Source organism: Streptopelia decaocto (assembly GCF_964273445.1).
Source record: "Streptopelia decaocto genome assembly, chromosome: 22".
Classification (NCBI taxonomy): domain Eukaryota; kingdom Metazoa; phylum Chordata; class Aves; order Columbiformes; family Columbidae; genus Streptopelia; species Streptopelia decaocto.
This window is the reverse complement of record NC_138677.1, coordinates 1,050,834-1,076,053: the sequence shown is the minus strand read 5'-3', so window position 1 is coordinate 1,076,053 and position 25,220 is coordinate 1,050,834. Positions and strand designations below refer to the sequence as shown.

Sequence of the window (25,220 nt, the reverse complement as noted above, 5' to 3'; positions counted from 1 at the left end):
CATGAATTCACTCCTTCCTCTTACTCCTGCCAGCTCCTGCTCTCTGCCTTTCACATTTACAGACTGGGATCCTGAATCCTCTTCCTCAGGGACAGATATTTCGTGACATGGTCATCCATACTTGTGAGAACTGACGTGGGTTGGTGGTGGTTTGGTCTAGCGCAGCCCTGGGTGGTTGTCCTTTCCTCTGCTGAAGAAAGGCTGTATTAATACTGCCCTTGATAGCACCACAATTGTAGTTGTCATCCCTCCTCTAGATGAGATTCCCAAGAGATTGTTATCAAGGCTACAGTTGTTCCTGGCTTCAAATGCCTTGTGTAGATAGGAAGGAGTTGATCTCCTGGAGATCAGTTGTAGAGTAACAGGCATGAGAGCTGTGGTTTTTGCTGAGCTGTGGAGGACTGTGTGAATGCAGGGAACTACAAAGTGGTGCTGGGGACAGGGACACGCCTGGTAGTGAAGCCCAGTGAGTACAACTGCTGCCCTGCTTGGGGGTATTTTTTGTGATTTCTTATCCCATTCTCCCTTTCCAACTCTCTGAGCATTTGTCTTTATGTGTTCAAATCACCTGGATGTGAATGGGCTCTCCAGCACTGGGACCTTCTTTCTCAACCTGATTTCCTTTTCTGCTGCAAGTGGACCTAAGCTTTCTGTGATAGAAATGTGCACCATTTGCTGGTCACTGACCGGTCTTCTCACAGCAGCACTACAAATCCACAGACACCCAAACCTGATGAATTTCCACCATGGGTTCCCTGCACATAAACAGCATTTTCGGATGCATGTTCCTGTTGATTCTAGGAAAGCATTACCATAGGTGCGAGCTGTCACTCCTGGGTCCTAAAAATTGAGAAATGTTAAGGGAAACACTTCTCTGAGAAACACAAGTGAGCTGGGAAATATATTTTCCCTTGTTCCAGGCAATGAAACTGGACCCAAACCTGTTGTGTCAGGGGGATTTGCTGTGGTCTGAATGCAGGTGCTTTCTGTTTGAAATCATGCATGAGGCTGACAGAGACATTTTTGTAAGGAAATGTGTCAGAGTGTGAATACTGCAACCAAAGTCACTTTTGGAAAGGGAACAGTGCTTTCAGTGATACCAGGTAAGCAACAACTTGCCCTGGACACTAGAATCACCTCATTTCTGTCTTGCTCTTGTTTGTTTTGAGGGGAACAATTTTGATAACCTCAAGACTGGGAGACCTGTGATGCTCCTGGTATCCCCTGGACTTGATTTTCCCTCATGTCCTGTGCCGATTGTTACACGGTCAGAGCTTCTTTACATGCCTGTTTGCATTCCTCCCTTCACCCTGAGCACAGATGGATGTGTGTGACACCCAGAACTGAGGGTCCAAAGAACTTGGGAGACCAGATCCTATCCATCGCCAGGTTGTTCCAGTGGTCCTGTGTCTGTCCTTTGTCACTGTGTCCCACAGGAGGAGGAGAAGGAGGAGGAGGAGCCTTTGCATGGCTGGGGAGAGGTGCTGCTTCTGGAATGGCTTGCTGGGTGTTTTATTATGGAAGGAAATGTAGTGGGATTATGGCACCAGGTATGACAAGCTGACCTTTGGCTCAGGGACCAGACTGTCCATTCAGTCCAGTGAGTGTGCAGCTTTCCTCTGTGTCCTTTGCCAAAAGTCCCTGAATGTCCACTGGATTGTTTTGTAGACATCCTTGTTGCATCTAGGTCACCTTCCATGGTGGAAGGCGAACACAGGCACTGTTTCTTCTAAGGCAGATGATGAACAGGAGTCTCCGAGATGGTGAACTATGAGTGACAGTCAGCACTGTCTAGTCATGGTGTGTGTGACCAGTTTAACAAGTGGTGGGGAAGGTTATTGAAAAGAGAGCAAATGCTGTGTGACCACAGGAGCTGGTGTGTATAAACCTGTCTTTGGCTCTGGAGCAAGACTCACTGTTAAGCCATGTAAGTCCAACACGGTTCCTATGTTTTCTGTTTTCCTTGAGGTCTTTCTTTGGGTGGTTGATAGCAGCAATGTGGCTGGGTGTTTCATCGTTTATATTTGGTCATATGTAGTGATGGACTTTCCTTTAAGGGAATGTGCCCACTTCATCCAAAATGACCCCTACTGCTCTCACTTTGGATAGGATGGTCCAAGTGGCCACACTCCCGTACCAAAAGTGCTGTGGGAAGGCTGTCCAACACCACTGTGTCCTGGTGGGGTGTCTGTTTCAGTGAGAAGCACTGTCACTCTTCTGCTGTTCCTCCAAGTCTGGACATGAATGGGCAAAACCTTGGGGAGAGGTGCTGCTTCTAAAATGGCTTGCTGGGCTTTTGGTTAGAGATGGAAACACTGCGTGATAGTGACTCAAGCTTCAGCAAGTTTCCCTTTGGCTCAGGGACCAGACTGCCTGTCCAGCCCAGGGAAGGTGCAGCTTTTCTGTCTGTCCTCTGTCAATAATCCTTAAGTGTTCATGGGAGTGCCCTGTAGATTAACTTGTTGAGTTCCTATCACTGTAACAGGGGAAGGAGAAAAGAGGTGCTGTTTCAAGTCTTGTGCCTAGAACTGATTCCATGTGGCTACTTCTGCAGTTTAGAGAAACACGCTATTGGCATGGTGGTCTGAGATGCTGCTGGTCCATCTGCCAGCAGGAATACAGTTGTGATTTAGGACAGCCAGAGACATTGACCAAATTATACTCACTACCTGTGTATGGCTGTGGAAGGATGTAGGGGATATGTAAACGGGGATTCAGTTCTGTTCCTGACCTTGAGACTTGAGGTAATTTGGCCAAGGCCCAGATTGTGCTCAGTGCAAATGTTTCCTAATAGCCATGTCAAGTATGTAGATTGTAGATAATCATCTATAGTATGTAGATTGTTTTCTGGATGGTAACCAGAGAGCAAAAAGCTGTGGATCATTATGATAGTTGTGGACGCTGAAAGAAGGAAAACAATGAGGCTGAGCAGATGTGGATGGACCCGCATAAAAGCCAACCAAGTGAAATCTCCCTCCACTGGTCTACTCTGCGGAAATGAAGCAAGTTTCCAATCTAGACGAAGCATCCTTCTTGCCCAGGGTACAGGTGAAAATGCTGCCAGCACAGCCAAATTGGTGGAGGTGTCACCAGCTTGGACCTGACCATCTGGGTTTCTGTAAAGTGTTCTGCTCTTGAGTCAGCAGTCTCAAGATCTCCTTTGACTCAGGGACTGTACTCACTGTCTGGTCAATTAAGTGGGTTAGTGCCTGCGTGTTGTAATATCACCCAACAATTGTGTCCTAAGGCTGTGCTCCAGCAGCATCATAGGACAAGCACACAAGAGCAGAAGTGTAAACTGAGCTCTCAGGGAAATCTTAAGTTATTGCTAAAATAGAAAATGGATGAGAAGAATGTGCTTTTTCTCTTTTGCACAAGAATGCAAGACTAAGGCACTTTGACACTGTGTCCTGAAAAGTCCCCGTGCCAGTGAATGACTGGTATTCCCCAAGCAGTATAGAGAAAATCATCCCTGAGTTTTCATCTTCCACTGCTCTCTGTGTCGCAGTTCCCAAGGCAAATGGCATCTCCTGTCCAAGGGGCTCATCCCTCTCCTCAGAAGAGCAGACCAGATGGTGTGAGGAAGTAGACTGAGCCTCGGGTTCTTGTTAGGGTGTGTAGCATTGTGTGAACAACAACGCAAGAAAACCACAGTTTGGGCCAGGGACGAAGCTTCATGTTCTGCCAGGTATGTTTTCTTCTCCTGCTTCTCCACTTTATGGTGTCTCCTTTTGCTGCATTCCCACTTTTAGTCAGTTTGAGTCCAAAAAGAGAACTCAGAGGTGCAGCTGGAAGACACAGGGGATTTGTTTTTTCCTGGCCTTGGCATGGCTGGGCAAAGGCTTGGAGAGAGGTGCTGCTTCTGCAGTGGCTTGATGGGCTTTTTGTTATGGAAGGAAATGCTGTGTGGTTATGGTGGCAACCTCAACAAAGTGACCTTTGGCTCAGGGACCAGACTGTCCATCCAGCTCAGTGAGTTTGCAGCTTTCCTGTTTTTCCTCTCTCATAAACCTTAGACAGTCTACCAGTGTGTTCTGTAGATGTGTTTGTTGTTTCCATGTTACATCACAGATGGGAAGGAGAGCATAGGTACTTTTTCAAGATAATCTTCTGCATGGATCTGCCTTCCAGGTGGTAAACTTCCACAATGCAGCAGCTTCCAATCCAGAGTGAGCATCCCACTTGACCAGGGTCTAGGTGCAGAGGCTGCCAGTACAGCCCAGCTGATGGAGGCATCACCAGCTCGGATCCACCCCTCTTTGTTTCTGTAAAGTGCTCTGCTGTTGAGACAACAGCCTCAAGTTCACTTTTGGTTCAGGGACTAAACTCACCAGCTGGCCAGGTGAGTTAATGCCTGCCTGTTGCAATCTTGACTGACAGTTCTGTCCTAGTGCTGTGCTCTGACTTGGCAAGAAAAGGCATTGGCTAGTAATATGGATAGTACTGATTTAAATGGTGCAGTACTTCTTGCATTGTGAAAAAAAACACCTGTACATGGAAATCTGGACCAATAGGAATGGGGACTTCATCTGTTACTCTGCCCCTAGACCGGGTTCATGTTCTTGTTCCCATCCCTTTTTGCCATTCCAACACAATAAGGGTTTGGGGCAGGGATCATAATGTGTTCCCTCCTAACTACCTTCCCTTTCTACCATCTCTGGTACTGCAGTGAATGGAAAGAGATCTAGTTCTTCCCATGTCTTTGCTCCAAAAATATTACATAGCAAATAGAGATAGAGAAGTCTATGGAAATCTGTATGGGTACTTAGAGCTTCTCTCAGACACAGATCCATGACTGAATGCGTCCAAGCCCTCCAGCAGCCACTGAGGTTCACATTTCATAGTAACAATCCCCTCAGATTGGAACCCAAGAAAGTATTAATGAATACAATGTGAAGTACAGCCATTAAATTAGGATGGACTAATGCTCTTTGGCACTGTGTCCTGAAAATTCTCAGTGCCAGTGAACGACTGGTATTCCCCAAGCAGCCTGAGAAAATAATCCCTGAGTTTTTACCTTTCACTGCTCTCTGTGTCGCATTCCCAAGGCAAATGGCATCTCCTGTCCAAGGGGCTCATCCCTCTCCTCAGAAGAGGAGACAGATGGGATGAGAGAGCAGACTGAGACTCGGGTTCTTGTTAGGGTGTGTAGCATTGTGTGAACAGCTATGCAGGAAAACCACAGTTTGGGCCAGGGACGAAGCTACATGTTCTGCCAGGTATGTTTTCTTCTCCTGCTTCAGCAATTTATGGTGTCTCCTCTTGCTGCATTCCCACTTTTAGCCAGTTTAACACGAAAAAGTCAGAGGTGCAGCTGGAAGGCACAGGGGATTTGTTTTTTCCTGGTCTTGGCATGGCTGGGCAAAGGCTTGGGGAGAGGTGCTGCTTCTGCAGTGGCTTGATGGGCTTTTTGTTTTGGAAGGAAATGCTGTGTGATTATGGCAACAGCTATGAGAAGCTCACCTTTGGCTCAGGGACCAGACTGTCCGTCCACCCCAGTGAGTGTGCAGCTTGCCATTGGTCTTACATCTGTCTGTCTTGCAAAAGGACTGCTTTTATATTCATCCTTTTGGTTTATCTTTGTTTCCCCGAAATGCCTTGTCTCCCTTCACAGGCTCTGGGAATTCTTTCAGTGCAGTTGTTAATGAGGTTGTGGTTGCACGGAGCAAACCTCAACTTGAGGTCTGCATGATTTTGGGGAATGTGTCCTCTGTGCCTTGCTGGGAAGGTCCTTGTCCACCACTCTGACAGCTTCCCTGCTATGGGAGATGAGAGGAGAGCATTTGAGGAATGGCTTTTGTTACAGTGAGTGTCGGTGGGAACAGTTACACCTTTGGAGCTGGGACAAAGCTAAGTGTGAAGCCTTGTGAGTACTGTCTAAGCTACTCCTAGCCCTGCAGGGCAATGCAGGAATGTGCAATGCAAGAACGTCAGGGGGTACATTTTGGGAAGTCTTCCTGTGACCACGCACAACCCTGTGCCCTTTTTCTGAGAATGGAAAAGCTGTGAGCTGCTGTGGGTGTAGGGGGGACAGGGCAGGAGGTTTGTCTTTGGGAAGGGGAGAAAGCTCTTTACAAAGGCATGTAAGTGCCGTGAGATGGAGATGCAGAGAAATGCACTGGTCTCATCAGAAGGGTCTTAGCTTAGCACTGGCTGCTCTGAATGGGAGTCAAAGGCAGAGCTGCAACTCTTGCTGGAGCATGAGCAGCTGTGTGTTAGCTCAGTGTGTGTGTAAGGCTGCTGTTGCAGCTCAGGAATTAGTATTTTCCATTGTCTTTCACCCTTTTTTCCATACACAGTTGTAAAAGACAAGTGTTAGACTCTTTTGCAGGTGACTGTCATTCCTTTCTGCTAGCTGTGGGGTTGTTGTAGGGCTGTCCATGGTTGTGGCAGTTTGCTGGGGCAGGTTTTGTAAGCTCAAGTTCAGGCATGGAAGTAATCTTTCTATGAAACTCAGTAAGTATCTCTGTGTTAACTGGCTGTTAGTGTGCCCCAAAGGAGCACCTTGGCTTCCCTCTTTGGTCTCTATGGCGCATCTTGTCCTGTTTTCTGGAGTACAAGTTGTGTGTGGGTTTTTTTTTTTTGTGGATGTGTCCCTCTGGTACTTCAGCATCCACCTGAAAATTTGCCTTTGGGAGTGGGACACAACTGATCATAGAACCCTGTAGGTAGAAAGCCAGCCTGAAGGAGTATGGTTAGGAAAGTCACATCACTTACACTTGTTAGAAACTGGTCTGCAGAGGGATGGAGTGTGTGTTTGCACATGCACACGTATCTGGAGATATGGCAGCCAAAACAAAGACTTTTTGAAGGTGTATAGCGTGTGGAGGAGATTCCAGGGGAAGATCTCTGCTTTTAGGGCTGAGTGAGGAGCTGTGGTCATGATCCTGCATGTTTTCTCTATGTGGAACAAGGATGCACTCAGGGCTCATCTCAACCAAAGCTGAAATGGATGACCAGCTGAAGCTGTTGTAAAAGAAGAGCCCAGCCACAAGGCACAGCTTTAGAAGGAATAAGGCAGAGCAGGGAAGACGTTGCCAGGGGATGACCCTGGCAACTACAGGCCTGTCAGGCTCACTACTGTTCCTGGCAAAATCAAGGTGAAGATGGTTCTGGGAGTTACTGAAGAACATCTGAATGTCAACGTAGTCATTGGTCCCAGACGTTCAAGAAGGGAAAGTCTTGCCTGACCAACGTAATTTCATTCCACAACAAGGTTACCCACCTAGTAGGCCAAGGGAAGCCTGTCAATGTGATCTTTTTGGATTTCAGTAAAGCTTTTGATAGTGTCTCTCACAGTCTCATCCTGGACAAGATGGCCAGCACTCAGCTGGGTAAACACACAGTGCAGTGGGTGAGCAATTGGCTGACAGGCTGGGCTCAAAGGGTCCTAATAAATGGGGTTAAGTTGCGCTGGCGACTAGTCAGTAGTGGCTTCTACAGAAATCCATCTTAGGGGCAGCGCTTTTCAATGTCTTTATAAATGACTTAGAACTTGAGGGACTGCATAGCAAGTTTGCTGATGACACAAAACTGGGGGGAGCTGTTGACACTCTTGAGGGCAGAGAGGCCCTGGAGAGAGATCTGAACAAACTGGAGAACTGGACAATCACCAACCACATGAAGTTCAACAAGGGCAAGTGCCAGATTTTGCACTAGGGACACGGCAACCCTGGCTGTACAGACAGACTGGGGGACGAGATGCTGGAGAGCAGCTCTGCAGAGAGGGATCTGGGGGTTCTGGTCGACAGCAGGCTGAACATGAGACAACAGTGTCCCTGGCAGCCAAGAGGGACCAGTGTCCTGGTGCATCCAGCTCAGCATGGCCAGCCGGGCAGGGAGGGGATTGTCCTGCTCTGCTCTGCACTGATGTGGCCTTACCTGGAGCACTGTGTGCAGGTCTGGGCACCAGAGGATAAAAAAGTTATTAAGCTACTAGAGGTTCTCCAGAAGAGGCTACAAAGTTGGTGAACGGTTTGGAGAGGAAGCTGGCTAAAGGCACTTGGTTTGTTCAGTCTGGAGAAGAGGAGGCCTCATCGCTGTCTACAGCTTCCTCACAAAGGGGCAGGAAGGGTAGGCACTGAATTCTTCTCTTTAGTGACAAATGACAGGACCCAAGGGAATGGCAGGAAGATGTGCTAGGGGAGGGTCAGGTGGGATGTTAGGAAAAGGTTCTTCACCCAGAGGTGCTGGACACTGAACAGGCTCCCCAGGGAAGTGTCACGACCCCAACCTGACAGTGTTCAAGAAGAGAATGGACAACATCCACAGACACATGGTGTGAACTGTGGGGTTGTCATATGCAGGGACAGGAGTTGGACTTGGTGATCCTTATGGGTCTCTTACCACTCAGGGCATTCTATGATGACTATGGTGTGACCTATTGGGTTTTTGTTGTGAAGACAAACACTGTGTGACTACTTATGGCAACCAAGTCACCTTTGGAGGTGGAACTCAGCTAAGGATAAATCCCAGTAAGTTTCAAAGCCTTTTCCTGCTCTGCTTGGTGAAACAGTTTTATGGCTATCAGCTGGTGTAACTGAAACAGAGGAAGAGGGCTTCAATCTGTGGGGCTTTTGCTCTGTTTTTTGAGGTGGCAGTAGAGACCTTGATTCAACAAGGCCGTGAATTCACTCCTTCCCCTTACTCCTGCCAGCTCCTGCTCTCTGCCTTTCACATAAGCAAACTGGGATCCTGAATCCCTTTGCTCAGGGATAGACATTTTGTGCCATGGCCATCTGTACTTGTGAGAACTGGTGTGAGTTGCTGGTGGTTCTGTCTAGCTCAGCCCTGGGTGGTTGTCCTTTACTCTGCTGAAGACAGGCTGAATTAATACTGCTCTTGATAGCACCACAACTGTAGATGTCATCCTTCCTGCAGATGAGATTCCAAAAGATTTCTTATCAAGGCTACAATTGTTCCTGGCTTCAAATGTGTGGTGTGGATGGGAAGGAGTTGATCTCCTGCAGTTGTAGAGTAACTGGCATGAGAGCTGTGTTTTTTGCTGAGCTGTGGAGGACTGTGTGAATGCAGGGAACTACAAAGTGGTGCTGGGGACAGGGACACGCCTGGTAGTGAAGCCCAGTGAGTACAACTGCTGCCCAGCTGGGGGTATTTCTTGTGATATCTTACACCACTCCTCCCTTTTGAACTCTCTGAGCATGTCGTCTCTTTCCAACCTACCCTTCTTTTCCTTGCAAGAGGATCAGGTCTTGCTTTGGCAGAAGTGTGCAGCACTGCATGGTGGTGGTGTACAGCGTGCAGCATTTCTGGAAGTCTGATGGAAGTTTTCTGATCATGGGCTACTAAGTCAAGGGTTCAGCTCTGCAGGACTAGGAGTTGCCTTTCTCTGTAAGGATGGGGATGAGATGTGTTCTTGTTGAGGTGAAAACCACTGTGTGAACTACGGCAAGATCACACTTGGCCAAGGAACACGACTTCAGGTGTTGCCTAGTAAGTGCCACCACTTTCTTGTAGTTTCCTTCCACACCGGTAAAGCTACTCACTGTCCAATGGGCAGTGGGATTTCCAGCATCTCTCTTTCTGGACTTGTGGCTCTTCAGCTGGGGGCTACGTGCTGCAAGTTTCCCTTTCAGGACAGGCTTTGGATCAAGAGAGAAGGAACAGTCCTTCCAAATAGAGTTTGTATCATTAGGTTCAGTGGTGCTCTTGATCCTTCACACAGATCATGGAGGAATCTTCACAGGATGTAGCAGACTATGAGTGACAGTCAACATTGTCTAGTTGAGATGTGAGTGACCAGATTCGCCAAGTGAGGGGGAAGTTTATGGTTGGGAGAGGAGATGCTGGCTGACGTTGGGAGCTGGTCTGTCTTTAGCTAAACATGTCTTTAGCTGTGGAACAAGACTCACCATTAGGCCACATCCTGTCCAAGGGGCTCATCCCTCTCCTCAAAAGGAGACCAGATGGGGTGAGAGAGCAAACTGAGCCTTGGGTTCTTGTTAGGGTGTGTAGCATTGTGTGAACAACTACGCAAGGAAACCACAATTTGGGCCAGGGACGAAGCTACATGTTCTGCCAAGTACATTTTCTTCTCCTGCTTCTCCACTTTATGCCATCTCCTCTTGCTGCATTCCCACTTTTAGCCAGTTTGAGACCAAAAAGAGAAGTCAGAGGTGAGGCTGGAAGGCAAAAGAATTTGTTTTTTCTGTGACTTCGCATGGCTGGCCAAAGGCTTGAGGAGAGGCGCTGCTTCTGCAGTGGCTTGGTGGGCTTTTTGTTATGGAAGGAAATGCTGTGTGGTTATGGCAGCAGCTCCAGCAAGCTCACCTTTGGCTCAGGGACCAGACTGTCCATCCAGCTCAGTGAGTGTGCAGCTTTCCTCTGTCTTTCCTGTCAAAAATCCTTGACTGTCTACCAGAGCACCCTGTAGATGTACATGCGTTTTAAAATGATGGACCCGGCTTCAAATCACTGTATCTTTGAAACTGGGTCTGTTTTTTGGAAACACTTTATACTTGTTATATCTGTATTATGTCACAGCTAGAAAGGAGAAAATAGCTTATATTTCAAGATACTCTCATGCTTAGAGGAACCTTCCAGGTGGCGATCTCTGCAATTTAGAGAAACATGCTATGGGTGCTCTACTATGCTGATGGTCCATCAACCAGGTGGAATAGAGGTGTGGTTTAGGACTGCTGGAGACATTAACCAAATCATACTCAGTACCTGTGTATGGCTATGGAAGGCCCTCAGGGATATATAAAGGCGGTTTAGTTCTGTTCCTTATCTTGAGACTTTCAAGTGATTTGGTCAAGGCCCAGATCACGCTTGGTGCAAATATTTCCAAATATTTATGTCAAATACCTCTAGGTATGTAGGTTGTTTTCCTGAGCATAACCAGAGAGAAGAAAGCTGTAGATCATTATGATAGTTGCTTTCAGCCTGGATAAGGTCTGGACAGTGAAGGAAGGAAAATAAAGGGGCTCTTCAGACATCCAGAAATGGAAGGACCCTCAGAAAAGCCAAGCAAGTGAAATCACCTTCCACTGATCCACTCTGCAGAAATGCATCAAGTTTTCAATCTAGAGTGAGTATCCCTCCTTACCCAGGGTGTAGGTGAAGCAGCTGCAAGTAGAGTTTCCCTTTGGCTCAGGAACTAAAGTCAATGTCTGGCCAAGTAATTGTGTTAATGCCTGTGTGTTGCAATCTTGACTGACAATTTGGTCCTAAGGCTGTGCTGCGACTTGACAAGAAAAGGAACTGGTTAGCTGAAATGCATAGTATTGATTTAATCATGTAGTACTTCTGTCACTGTGAAAAAAAAACCAAACCCTGTACATGGAAATTTGGACCAATACGAATGGGGACTTCATGCATTACCCTGCCCTTAAACTGGCTTCATGTTCTTGTTCCCAACCCTTTTGCCATTCCAGCACAACAAGGTTTTGGGGCAGGGATCATAATGTGTTCCCTCCTAACTAAGGAGTAATTTCTACCATCTCTGGTACCTGTGGTGACTTGAAATGAATCTAGATATTCCCATGCCTTTGAATGCAAAAAAAAATAGTATATGGCAAAGAGAGCTATAGGAGGTCTATGGAAATCTGTATGGGTACTTAGAGCTTCTCTCAGACACAGATCCATGACTGAATGTGTCCAAGTCCTCCAGCAGCCACTGAGGTGGCTGAATGCAGAGCCCCATTTTGCAAAGCTCTGTCACACGGTGCCGGTGGCGGAGGATGGGGAAAACTCTCATGGGGAAGTGGAACGAAACTGCTCGTTGCCCCAGGTGAGATGTTTCTTTTCTAGGTCAAGACTGACTCAATAGAGATGACACTGTCCTCTAGCTTCAAAAATAACAGTGCAGTGGCTCTGTGGAGCAATTTGGGATAGTTTTAGTATTCCCTGGAGAGAAGTGTTAGATGTCCTGTTTAACTAATGTGCACTAGAAATGCGTCCAACCTGGGAAAGGAAGCAAGTGAAAAGTGAACAAGAACAGAGATATGAAAAAATCTAATGGCCTTTAATGAGTGGTGTTGAATTGAGGCTCTGGACAGGGACATGCCTGGTAGTGAAGCTCAGTGTGTACAACTGCTTCCCAGGTCGCGCTATTTCTTGTGTTTTCTTATCCCATCCTCCCTTTCCAACTCTCTGGGCATTTATCTTTATCTGATCAGATCAGTCTTCCTCCCTGCCCAGCGGGCTGCAGGTTTTCTGGCATCTCTCTGCTTGTGATTGTGGCTCTTCAGCCGTGGGGTTACATACACCCTGCTTTCCTCCAGGATAGGATTTGGCTCAGGGAATCGGCAGTCTTCACAAATGAGTTTTATATCTGTAGGTCCGACAGTGATTGTGGCATGTTTGTCCAAAATGATCCTTGTTGCTCTCGGTTTGCCTGGGATGGACAAAGTGGCCACACGTCTGCTCTCAGATGTCCCAGCTACACAATGGGGATACATCCTACTGCAATGTATCCCAGCAGGGTTTGTGTTGCAGTGGAAAACGCTGCCACACTTCTGCAGCCCTCCAAGCCTGGACAGGGCTGGACAAAGGCTTGGAGAGAAGTGCTGCTCCTGAGCTGGCTTGCTGGGCTTTTGGTTATGGAAGGAAATGCTGTGTGATTATGAGTTCAGCAAGATGACTTTTGGCTCAGGGACCAGACTGTCCGTCCAACCCAGTGAGTGTGCATTTTTCCTGTGTGTCCTTTGTCAAAGTGCTTTAGTGTCCACTGTAGTGCGCTTTTAGACATACTTGTGTCTGGGTCACACTACATGGGTTCTGTGTGGCTCTGGTTAATGGAAAATTGACTAGGTATTGCACTTACAGTGTGCTTGCTCATGTGTTTGTAGCTGTATAAATATCACCACTGAACCTGATCTGCCGTGGAAGAACTAGTTCTGAAGAGGAGGGAATGGATATTTCTGTTGTGTGCTGAATCATGTGCAGGTTTCCAGGCATGATGTAAGTTCATGTTCGGTAGTTGCACCGCTCCTTAGAGTGGAACCCAGCAAGTATTAATTAATACAACATGAAGTACAGCCTGCAAAGGATAGAATCATAGCATCATAGAATTAATTAGGTTGGAAAAGACCTTTAAGATCATCATTAACTAGCATTGTCAGGTCCACCTCTAGACCAGGTTACTAAGAACCTCATCTATGCATCATAAACAGAACAGAAAGGTGACACAGACTGGTGAGACTCAACAGCAGCAGTCAGAAAGCTGTCTGGAAAGTTGTATTAATATATGCACACACTGGCTGATAGATGTTGCTATTGTGTGGAGAGAGAGGAAAGAATACACAGATGACTGACTAGCTGATGGACAATCACTGGCCTAGTGACTGTCAGGAATGATCAAACAGGCAGAGTAATGTTCCTGAAGGAAGTGTTTGTTTCACTGTATGTGCTAAGGAGGTGGCCAGTAGCACTGGTTAGATTATTCAAATAAGAATCTTACATTGCCATGTTGTCAAGTCTTAATCGAGCACGTGCAATACCAGTGCACCATTTTGTTTAGTGTCACAATGTAATACTGTGAGTTATGGCAAACTTATATTTGGAGCTGGAACCAAACTCACATTTTTTCCGGGTAGGTCTGAGTTTTCAGATCTGATTCCTCTTAGAGGTACTTTTTCCACTGCAAATTGTTTTGCCTATTCTTTTCACTCCACATATATTAGGAATAGGACTATACATTTTCAACTGGTATGAGAGCAAGTGATTTCCATGGCTGCACATGTATTTTCCCCTCACTGTTCTCGCTTGTTATGAACTGTGCAAAGCAGTAGTTTTGCATATGCAAGAGGATTTTTCTTGGAAAGCCAACAGGACAGGGGCTCCTAGATCAAAAATCCTCATGTCAAAGAGAAACAAAGGGAACTGCTGAAAGCCAGAAAAATGCAGAGCTGTAGCAGGTAAAAGGGACTTTTCTAGTATGTGGATGCTAATACTTCCAGATAACAAGACTCCTTACTGTATGTGAATGCAAAATGTAAGCTATTGGGTTTTTGCTTTGGAGATCCTCCATAAAGCTGTAATGATAGGGGGTGGGTGTCTGTAGTATTGTGAAGCAATATATAAATACTGGAAACTCAGGAGGCAAGATTATCCTTGAAAATGATACCAAGCTTGTAATCACAGCCAGCTAGTACTAGTCTCTAAAGCTGGAGTGGAATAGATACAGAGCCAAAGGGTAAAGAAGTCAAGAAGCAAGTTCATTACAGACTGAGTCCTGTGGGAAGATGGAAAGGTCACTCTGATCACAAAATAATTTTCCCTGAATAAAAAGGCATGAAAAAATAGCACTTTGGCAGCTGCTGCCACAAGACAGTTGACCAAAATATTTGAAAAAAAAAAAAAATCCCTTTAGTGATCCACACCTTTTCTCTTGTTGGAAACTCTTTAGAAAAGGGAAAGAAAGGAAGGTAGATCCTGATTTTTCCAAATTTCTTAAGAATACTTTTAGAAGCATTTAATATCTAAATGCTTTGGGTTTACTCTTGAAAAGTAACGTTTCAATTTCTTAAAATGGTAGTGACTGTTACGACAATTTCAAAATAATTTTATTCTGAAAGTTAAAAAACACGGCAAGATAAAGAAACTATTCATTCTGAAAACTCGGGGAAACTCTCCATATTTCAAATGGCCCTCTTGACCTTCAAAAACATCAGAGAAAAACAAGAATCTCACATTTATATGAAGGTATCAGTAAGCTAGCAGAGTTATAAATGAGTTCATTTATATGTACTATCTGTATGCAAGTGCTCCAGATCTCACTCCGGTCATACTGTAGGACCTAACAGCTTCCCAAATGTATACTGAAACCTCAGTGTTTAATGGCAGAATAAGCAATGGTCTTCCTGCCACAAAGAAATTGCTACCAAAAAGTGTGCTTTCTACCTAAAACCTAAATGGCAAATTTGCCCTGGAATCACTCTTGACTAATTCATATGGCAAATCCAAGAGAATGGGATGATCAGGTTTGCACTATGCCATTAGTCACTAGGTGAGCTGTGAAGTAACAGCAAATAAAATGGTTTTTGAGAAAGGAATCTGTCTGGCAGACTAAAACTACTGGATATTGTAGAGGCCTGTGCTATTGTGTGACTATGGAAGTAGTTACAAACTCACCTTTGGATCTGGGACAAGACTTCTGGTTTCCCCAGGTACATTTTTTGCCTAATTTGCAAGATTGTTGTGGATCCACACTAAGATCTGAGAATTGGCAGCTGTCAAAGATACAGTATCCTGAGGCCTCATTTTAAGCATTGGAATTTATTCCATGGCAGCTGTTTGTGCAGTCTTCCGTGAGGCAGGCATGTGGTTTCAATGCTCTTCCATCAATTGCATTCCAGGGCTAAGCTAAGACAAAGCCTGGTTTTACTCTTGAGACAAGTAAGTCATGTGGATTTGTTCTATCCTAAGGGTAAATCCATGACACTTCCATTGACCTCAAGCAAAGTCATGGAAGATACAATTCAGATGAAAATGTATTGAAATACAGGAATGGCTACAGTACTTAGAAAATATCCCCTAATGGTTATTATCACCATTTTATCTGCTGTTTGCCTGTAGCAGAATCCCAGCGAGGAACGGTATACTCTTAACATTTTTAATATTATTGTTGGAATGGAAATTGGACTGCCTTTTAGCTGGTTTGTCTGATGTACAGCTCCCATATTATCCATAAATATTGCAAGCAAATTCTGTTTGTGACTGTGACTTGTATCCAGATTTTAGTTACTCTTAATACTGTGTATCTAAGTAAGTGACGGTGTAGAATTAGAAGGCTCAGACTGCCTTTGCAACTCCCTGTGAAGCTCCAAGATGTAGGCAGTGTCACCGTGTGCCACTGAAACCTGTAAGGAGATAACTGTAACCAAGGTCAAAGGGGTTCTTGCTAAGGTTTCCTGGGTCATGGGAATTATGAGGGTGGAGAAGGATACAAGCTGATATTAGGGAAAGGAACCTTGCTGGTGATCAAGACAGGTGGGTAGTAAATTGTGACACATTCGGGAGAAAACTGGAACAGAAAGGCAGTGGTCCTAACTACATGGCACACCGAAGAGGAATTTTAGTTGATGTCACAGAGGCAAAATCACAGCTTGTTCCTAGTATTGCACCAAAAGTTATAAAACACAATTGTAACCAGTGAACAAGTTAACTTTTAGAATTTGTTCTCCCTCTTTCTGATCCTGATAACTGTCTAGTAGATTTCTTTGGTACTTTGATGGTGACTTAAATCAATGTGTTTTGTCATTGATCCCGTAAGTTTTCCCTGCTCTGGAATGTCTGTTGGCCTGGTTGTCAAGTAGGAGTTGGGAAAAACTGTCTACATTTTTGTAGAGGTTGACACTGGTGTGGCAATCAGGGATATGTGAAACTCACATTTGGAACTGGGACCCAACTTCATGTTACCCCAAGTAAGTTTGAGCTTTCATTCATTTTAACACTAGGACTAGCAAATTATTTGTTCATTGGGTAGATGGACAAGGGACTTTCGTGGAAGCATGTTCCAACTACTTTTCAGGTTCCCTTGACAAACATTAGTGGGAACAGAGATGCTGTCTTGGAATCCAGGGAGTGTTTGGCTATGGTGCAGCAGTGACCCACTGCAGAAAAGAACAGCTAGAGAAGATGGTAATAGCTCACACAGCTTTAATAGTCACAGCGTGGTGGTCGAATGCCATATAAAATGTTTAGCAGTTTTATAGAGATTCTGGATATTAAAGTTTTCAGACTTGATTAGCGCATCTTTAAAATAATAACTGTGCAACCTCTGGAAGTTATTCTGACTAATGGCTTAGAGACTGTATTTTCTAACTTTTGGCCTAAGAGAATATGTCATGATTTTTTCTTTTAAAATCCCAAAGTAAAGTCACCTTACATATCTGTAAAAACTGATGTTACAATGTCAACAGTTAGGAACTAGAAAAATTGTATTTGGAAGATGAATCAAACTTGTTGTGATGCATTGTAGGTCTCTTTCCTTTCCTCAATTATATTTTAAAATATTTTAGAAACCTGAAGAGATGGAATGAAATTTCAGATATCTTTGGGTGTCATCCTCTGGTAGACAGCTGTCCCACATATTTTGGAGGAGGATCCATTGGAATATCCAGCTGGTAGGCAGAAATATATTGCAAAGTCTTCTTGTTGAGTGGGAAACTGAAAGATACAATAAATCTGTGTTTGGAAGTGGGACTAGATTTAAGGTGAGTAAGATCTGGAGAAGGATGGGCTACGAAGGTATGAAGGCGAGAGCAGTGGCCACTGGTTAGTGTTGCTGAACAGGTCTGACTTTATGGAGAATGAACTTAAACTCTAGATGAAGAGTGGAAAGAGGAGCGAAGGCTGAAATAAAATGAATTCAGGATTATTTCTCAACAGAGTACTTGTGAAGATGGAGCAGGGAGACTGAGAATACTGGGAAGTGAGACAGCATCATCAATTTCTTAGGTTAACGATCTTGGTATATAATGAACATTAACATCTGAGTCCCGTCAGACAGTGTTTGTACAGTAATTATAAACAGGAAAATATTAGCCTAGGTAGAGCTAACTTTATTTTACAGACACCAGGGTCTGCATTTTTGCCTTAGATTAAGGGGTAAAAAAATCAGATGATAGGCTTATGTTCATGTTTAAGTCATAGTTTCACACTGCATTGCGAAGAAATTTCGCAGGTGACTTAGGCTATGGTGTTTGCAATGATTCAGACTGGGGTGCATAGGATACTGGACCTTGGAGAGTCATTTTTGGAAATGGCATAAGGCTATCAATGATCCCAAATAAGCTGTTTAATTAAATGTACTCACTAAATAGACCAATCCTGAATGGATATCATTTTGGTGGGAAGTAGACGTCTACATCTGAGGCACTTCCACAAATGTAAGATCAAAAGTTCTTCTCATTTTTTGACATCAACATAATAATTACCTCCTTCCACCTGTTTCTAGAAAGGGATTTTAGGTTGATTCTTTTGAATGTTATTTTTCTTATTCATGAAACAAATGGGATTTTTTTTTGGTTAGCACTACATGAATAGTTAATCTCTAATTCAGGAAGTTTCTTTGATTATATGATTTTTTTTTTTCTAGAAACATCATATAACATTGAAAACTGGTTCTGGCAACAAAGACCCACTCTGACTTTGGAAGAAAAGGCATAAAAAAGTATTCTCTGAAAATGACAAAGGTTCATGAGCAGTCACTTGAAGTCTTTCTGTTTCAGACAATAGTTACACAGAAGGGTTGAGCCAGCTCATTCACCTGTGACCTTTACAGACTGGATTAGATAAGCAGAGTTGCTCCTTCTGACCCCCAAAAATCTTTCCTTAGCATTGTTGAAAGGAGCAGCAGAAGAGATCATAGTAACTTTCTCCTGCAGTTTAGGTGATACATTAATAAATCAATACGTGAATACAAATATGGTATTTCCTCCCAATAAGAAATTTAAGAAACTGTGATTTCAATTTTTCTTTAATGTGAACAGATGCTATAAGCCCAGAATTTATCCAGCTTTTGTACTAGAGAACTGTTTAGTCCATTGAACACTTGACTATCTTCCTCTATTAATTCATATTTAGTTTTGGCTCAGCTAGGAATCTTTCCCTTTAAATATTTGTGAGCAAGGTCTTGGATGGTTTTGGTAGTTTGACTTCCCCAGGTGTAATTACAGAAACAATGAGAAACACGTATTTTGGGATGGAGACAAGAATTATGTTTCAGCTCTCTAAGTTAAGCAGTTTATTCACATTTGCAAGTACTGAATCTCTGCACAGAGTCCCTGTACTTTGGATGACTTGGCTGATGCTGGACTAGGACCTGGCTTCTTTTATCTGAGTTCCTCCAGACACAAGCACTGGAAGTCTAGAGTAGGGTTCAGGTATTAAATGTGGACATCTGGTCTTTCTGTAGACATCCTAGCGTCCATGCAGAGCTGGCTGATCTCACAAAACCCAAACCTTTTGGAACCTCCATCAGAGGAGAGTTTGTTTTGGAGGGAATGGAGAATGAGATAAATTTCTGTATAATTCAGGCTGTGTGTTAAACCAGTTCAGGATATGTGCTGCAACTTGTTTGGAAAAAAAAAAGGCATAGGTTTCAGTCTGATGTTGGAACAGGTTTCTACTGCTCTCTCCCTGAAATCAGCCTCTAGACTTGGCTTTCTCTGCAGACTGGTCAGGAATAGCATTCAAATAGCTGTTGTTCTTCCACCTGGTCGATACCCTTCAGTAGAGATTAAATATTAGGCATGGTGGACAGCTCAGAGTATCATTATTTACATCTCAATCTTTCCTGCAAATACAGGTCATAAATATCAATACAACATCTCCAACACACCCACCAGCTCATAAGACAGAATAACAGGAAACACAGGTCAGAGTGCTGTGGTTGTAATAGCTGATATTTACCAAGACTGCTATCTGCAAACTTTCATAGCAGCGTGAAAACATGCAAAGGAACTTATCAGAAAACAGACTCCAGTACCAGATCAAAGGCAGCAGCCACTCTGAGCAAGAATGAGAAATGAGTATTTTGCAAAACAGGTGCTGCTGAGACTGCATGCGAAAAACAGACCTTATTCTGTTATCTGTTCATGATAAAAGCATCAGAGAGATTGAAAGGGCCAAAAAACACCCTAACTGGGGGGAGGTAGATATTCTTAAGAAAGCATAATACTCATTACAAGAGAGAAGCAGAACAGCTCGATAATTCCTCCTCTTCTTTTTTGTATTCATGTACTCCATGACAATGAGGTACCCTGGTTCATCTGTATTTTATACAGGGATGTACCATCAAGCATTTTACCTGCTCCTGTCTTTCTCTCCCTAACAAATGGTCACTGAAATCTATTTCCAGAACAATAACTGGGAGTATGGGAGGTGGGGAGTGGGGTTGAGAGAATCAGAACACACATTACAGCATATTCTGCATAGCTGAGAAAGAGGGAATCTCATCAATTATTTCAAAGCCAGGGCAGGATGAACTGCAGCTCAGGAGAAGGGCCAGAGATTGAATGATTAGGCTTTTGAGGATTAGTTTTTCTGAGATCATACTAACAAAAAGTATGGCTATTTCTCCAAGGTGCTGACAACTGGCATTTAAACAGATGAAAAGCATTTCTCTCTGTGATAGAATTATGGCATGTACTTGGATATAATTTTGAGATTGTTTCTAAAAGTCAAGATTTAGTTCAAACTTCCCCCACGGGAGGAAATTAAACCTTCATGTGGGAGCAAAGCAGTCTTGAGTATTTCTACAATATTTATCAGTGTGGTGTGTGCACACAGCAAATACTAATCTAAACTGTCAACCATACATGATAACACTTTGTCCGTTTATAAACGTGAACTGGAACTCTGGTTCAAACCTGTGATTGTGAAGTCCAACAGAAAATGCAGCCAGAAGGTTGCTGAGAGCCCCAAGTCTGCGTCTTGGCCACAGTATGTCTGTAATGATATTTCATCTGTTCATCATCAGAGTACTGCTATCACCACAACATTTTACTGGCACATGAAGAAAGATTTAGGAAAGTATCTTCTCAAAGAATCAGGCTTCAAGACCTGGGCAAGATGAAACATATGCTTAGAGTACAAGTTTACAAAGCTAAATGTGCAAAGAGTTTAACCACAGGTAGTGTTTTGATACGTGTGGAAAATTCTGATCTAACTGACTCACTAGTAGAATTTGAAGCAAGAAAATAGAAATAAACTCCAGGTGTCTTATATCTGCAGCCTTCTGTTCCAAAAAACCCTCTTCTGCAGGGCAACATTTAGTAAAAAAAATCTTGCACTGCCCTGTCAGGTGGTGGAAAATAATGAAACATTTGTTTCATCTTTCTTTCCATAAATGCAACTAGATGTTCCTACTTTGCAGTGGCTTTGGCTACACTTGTGCAGAAAGGCAGAATGCTGCTGGGCTGCTCCGTTGTCTCCAGACACACTATGTCTCGTAGCAGTAAAGCAAGAAGGTGCCCTCTCCACCTGTTACACATTCCTGACAGTGTTCAGGCCAAGAGCCAGAAGGAATCTCAGCCTGCAGAGCACAGTTGAATGAGTTGTTACAGAGAGGAATGGGCATCTAACCTGTTTCCCCAAAAATAAGACAGGGTCTTATATTATTTTTTTCTCCAAAAGATGCCTTTTTTTTTTTTACATGTATAGCTTCCTGGACACTATTTAAATTGACTTTTTAATGAATTGTTAGTAGGGCTTATTTTTGGAGTAGGGTTTATATTTCGAGCATCGCCAAAAATGCTGAAAAATCATGCTAGGGATTATTTTTGGAATAGGTCTTATTTTTGGGTTAACAGGGTAGAGTGTGGATGCCTACATGAGTACATTTGGGATGCTCTAGGGATTCTGCCTGACCACTCTCTGTGTCTCTCACAAACATAAATCGATTTAAGTCTCTTGTAGCTCCTGCATCTTCTGCTGTAGATGCCTTGGTTCTCTAAAGGTCCTAACACAAGATGCCTGTGATCAGGCCACTTCCCAATCTCCTTCTCTGCAGACATTCCAACCCGCCTGGACACCTTCCTGTGTAACCTCATCTGGGTGTTCCTGCTCCATGGGGGGATTGCACTGGATGAGCTTTCCAGGGCCCTTCCAACCCCTGACATTCTGATTCTGTGTGATTCTGTGAATCATGGAAAAACCTCAATGCCTAAGTGTCTGTATGTTAAGATTGAACAAACTGTGACTGTGTAGTCTCATCTAATGTCTCTTCTCCATTTTCAGATGTTACTCCATCTCCTTCAGTCTACAGGCTGGTCTCTAAAGATGATGAGGATTTGGAAATGTGCCTTATCACAGATTATTCCCCTGAAAAGCTTACTCTTAACCGGGCTGTTGGTGAGACAAAGGCAATTGTGGAGGTGGCAACATCTGAGAACGAACAAGAAGCAAGCTACCTGTCAACTTACTGGGCCAAGAAAGATGAAATGCAGTGTTCTGCAAATCATGAGGGCTTTGGAGAACTGGAGGGCGAGGATCCTGAAAGCGGTAATGGCTTTGTCAGATGTTTGTACAGGGCTAGAGGTACTTTGGTCTCTGTGCTATCAGTATGAGCAGGCCCTGATCACATCTCCCAACCTTGCAAGCATTGCTGATGATGCTCCCACACTCCAAAGGAATGTTGTCTTGTTGACTCTGTTTTCTTTTGCCTTCCTCTTTTGTGGGAACAAGATTAAGGTTCAGTAGGCTGGTACAGTCATAGCAGAGAGACCTTAAAATCACATCATAGGAGATATAAAGCTTGAAGTTCCTTTGTCTGATAGGACACAAGTTTAATTAAAAGACTCCAACCCAGCCTTTCTAAGTAGGGACATCTTTATGAATTTGTGAAGAAGTACATTTCTGTTACTAACTAGATTTGTTGCTATTATCTTCAGGTGTCAGCGCTGTCTGTGTTACAGGGATATCTCTACACTTCAGGACAGGTATGTACACAGCATTCTAGGAGTTAAGTTTGGCCTGACTAAAGGAAGCGTCTTCCCAAATTTTTGGTAATGTTCCCTGTTTGCAGAGTTCCTGTTGGAGCAAAAAGCTCAGACTGGAAATTTCCAAAAGCGCCCCACAGGGTTTAAACATCAAGGCTGGAAGTCATTGGGTTAGTGTAGTCTTCTAGATTTGAGCTGGTAATTTTATGAGATCTGTGCCTACATGCTCTTGCTAGGATTAGCCAGCCAACCACTCCCCATCACATAATGATTCAAGGTACTGATATGAGTCAGCCTTACTGGATGTCTGGCTGCATTTCAGACTTCAAAAGAGTTGTTTTTTTATTTTTGGGTGTTCAAACACCTAATGAACCAAAAGATAAGGAGGTGGTTTCTGCAGCATGTGCTCAGAAGCAGGGCTGCACCATGGTGCCTCTGAGCAAGCTTTGCTTCAGCTCGTGGCTGTGGGAGTACACGAGCCATCGCTGAGACCGAGCAGTTGCTGTTCTGCTGGTTGAGATGAGCTGAGCCTGCCCCTGCACTTGCCATGTTTGCAGAATAGCTGTATTTCTGCAAACACGCAGCCTTGCTGAAAGGAAACTGGCTAGCCAAATGTTTCCAAACCGCCACTTCGGAGAAACACTTATCAGTAAACCTGGCTGATTTGAGCAGTCATTTCAGAGAGAGGTTTTCAAAGACAAACAAAAAATGACTTTTTGATGGTAGCTCCCTGTTTCCCCAATATAGACCAATTTATTTTCAAATTAAAATGGCTTTGTAACTTAAGATTCATAGAAAATCAAAATGGACTTTGTGTACTTTGAATAAAATTTAACTTGTTATCCCCCTTCCCATCTTAAAAAAAAATAGGGAGAGGAAAGAAGGATGTCTCCAGCATCCCGGGTTCATAATACCCCTGATTTAAAAACAGCTAGATGATTTAAAAACAGTCTTGCATACTGGATAATTAAGTGGTTATTGAATGAAAACCCAGCCCTTGAAACACCAACTGGAAGAAATGAAGGTCTCTCAGCGAGACGGTTCTGCTCACTGGCTCGGTAGCTGCGTGACAGTCACCCAAGGTGTAACAGACTCATTGAGAAGTGACTTTAAGCTTGTCTGAGTGTGAGGATGTCTCAGGGCTCTTGTGACTGTAATTCTCTGTTGCTTTTACAGATGAAAACCTGAACACGCTGTCTTTATCACAGCTGGGCCTGAAAATAATTTTAATGAAAGGAGTAATTTTTAATGTGCTGATGACGATGCTTATGTGGAAAAAAAAAGTGAGTATGCATAGGGGGTGGTGAGGCCTCTGACAGAAAACATCTGGATCAGTTAGTTAGTTATGAATGTTCCTTCTCTCTGTAATAACTGTTTATGTAGTCTATCTATACACCTTTTGTCTACCAACAGTAAAATCCCTCCACTCCTTTGGCCATATAATTGTTTTCACCCACCCCTCAAGTCTATTTACTTTTCCTTATCAACTTGCAAATTTAACTTTTTCCTTCCTTCTAAACATCTCTCCCTCCTAGTTCTACATCCGCCCCTGCCCTTGTCTGCATTCATCCATCAGATTCATCCACGACTGGTCTCCAGATGGGAAAGTTTGATGGTTATTAAGACCTCAGCCCTAATTTATTAGTTTTGGCCAGTGTCTCTTTCTCCTCTTTCTCTTGCTTAGGAACTTCAGGTCTACAACTGTATAGCTGTGGCTGTATCCCAAATAATGATTTAACATACCTTTATTGTTGTTACAGGAATGAAAGTAACCAGATGGTGCAGTCCTGAAGTACCAAAAGAATCTGCTGAGGAATGTTTACCAGAGCATCATGTGCAAGAGGGATTCCTGCTGCAGGGAACATCACCTGCTGTTCCTGCATATCGCACCAACCATTATAGTCTACATTGCTTTATTTGCATGGTTATTAATAGGCTTAAAATTCTCAGCATATTGCTCCCCCACATGCCCGATCGATTTAGCATGACAATGCCGTTCTTGCATGAAGCACAGTTTGCTATAACTATAAATTGCCGAAGGTCACAATTACTTGTAAATTGACACACAATTTCTGCTTGGGGCAGTGTTGTTGAAAACTGCAAGCTAAATATCACTTGAATGTGAACTTTTCGTATTTTGATAGCTTTCAGGTCTGCACATCTTAGAGCGCACCCCACAGACACCAGTTCAGTTGCAAATGGAACGTGCTGAAAAGAGTCTTATTCAAGGTGCTGTGCACCCTGTCCTGCTACCTTAAGTTACTACTTTTGCTCTTTTTTTTAGTTCTTACAACCTTAGAATTCCCAATTTCTGTTTTTAATCATGCCATAAAACTATACTGAAATATTTACCTGTCCACGTGTGCACTTCTTGGAAACAGTGGATGCATGTGAAACTCACAGGCTGCTAATTCTTGAATTGTACTGGCAACCAACCCCTCTGATGTCTTGGCATTTCTTTAGGCCTTTGGCTGCTATTAAACAATTCTTATTAAAAATAAGAAACTTGTTTGTCTTTTGTATCTGGCATTTGAGGAACTTATTTTACTTTTCAGATAAGCTTTAGGAATGGGTCTGGCCTTTGGGGTGTAGGAGGGACGAGGTGTCTGGACTCTCCTCTCCAGACTGATTTGTCCATCAGGTGCTTTTTGCAGTCACTGCCTGGATCCACCACAGAGAAAGAGACACAAACTCCCTTTCCAGGACATCCTTGCTCTGCCCGGGTGTCGAGGTTTGATTGCGGGGTGACAATAAACCGTGGCAGATGTATCGTTAAACCCCTCTTCCTCCCCTCTCCCACGTCAGCCGCTC

The 25,220-nt window shown here is 43.8% G+C and overlaps 1 protein-coding gene across 1 annotated transcript in view; it reads left to right on the top strand.

Moving 5' to 3' along the window:
- Window positions 1-24,901, top strand: part of LOC309449223 (T cell receptor alpha chain MC.7.G5-like) — a gene marked incomplete at its 5' end in the record, with an annotated part of 441,544 nt that extends 416,643 nt beyond the window's left edge. The window contains 4 exons of the mRNA XM_082071188.1: window positions 21,709-21,972; window positions 22,362-22,409; window positions 23,586-23,692; window positions 24,170-24,901. Of these exons, the coding sequence (XP_081927314.1) occupies window positions 21,709-21,972; window positions 22,362-22,409; window positions 23,586-23,692; window positions 24,170-24,175 (425 nt within the window). The remainder of the gene's footprint in view (window positions 1-21,708; window positions 21,973-22,361; window positions 22,410-23,585; window positions 23,693-24,169) is intronic.
- Window positions 24,902-25,220: the final 319 nt, after the last annotated feature.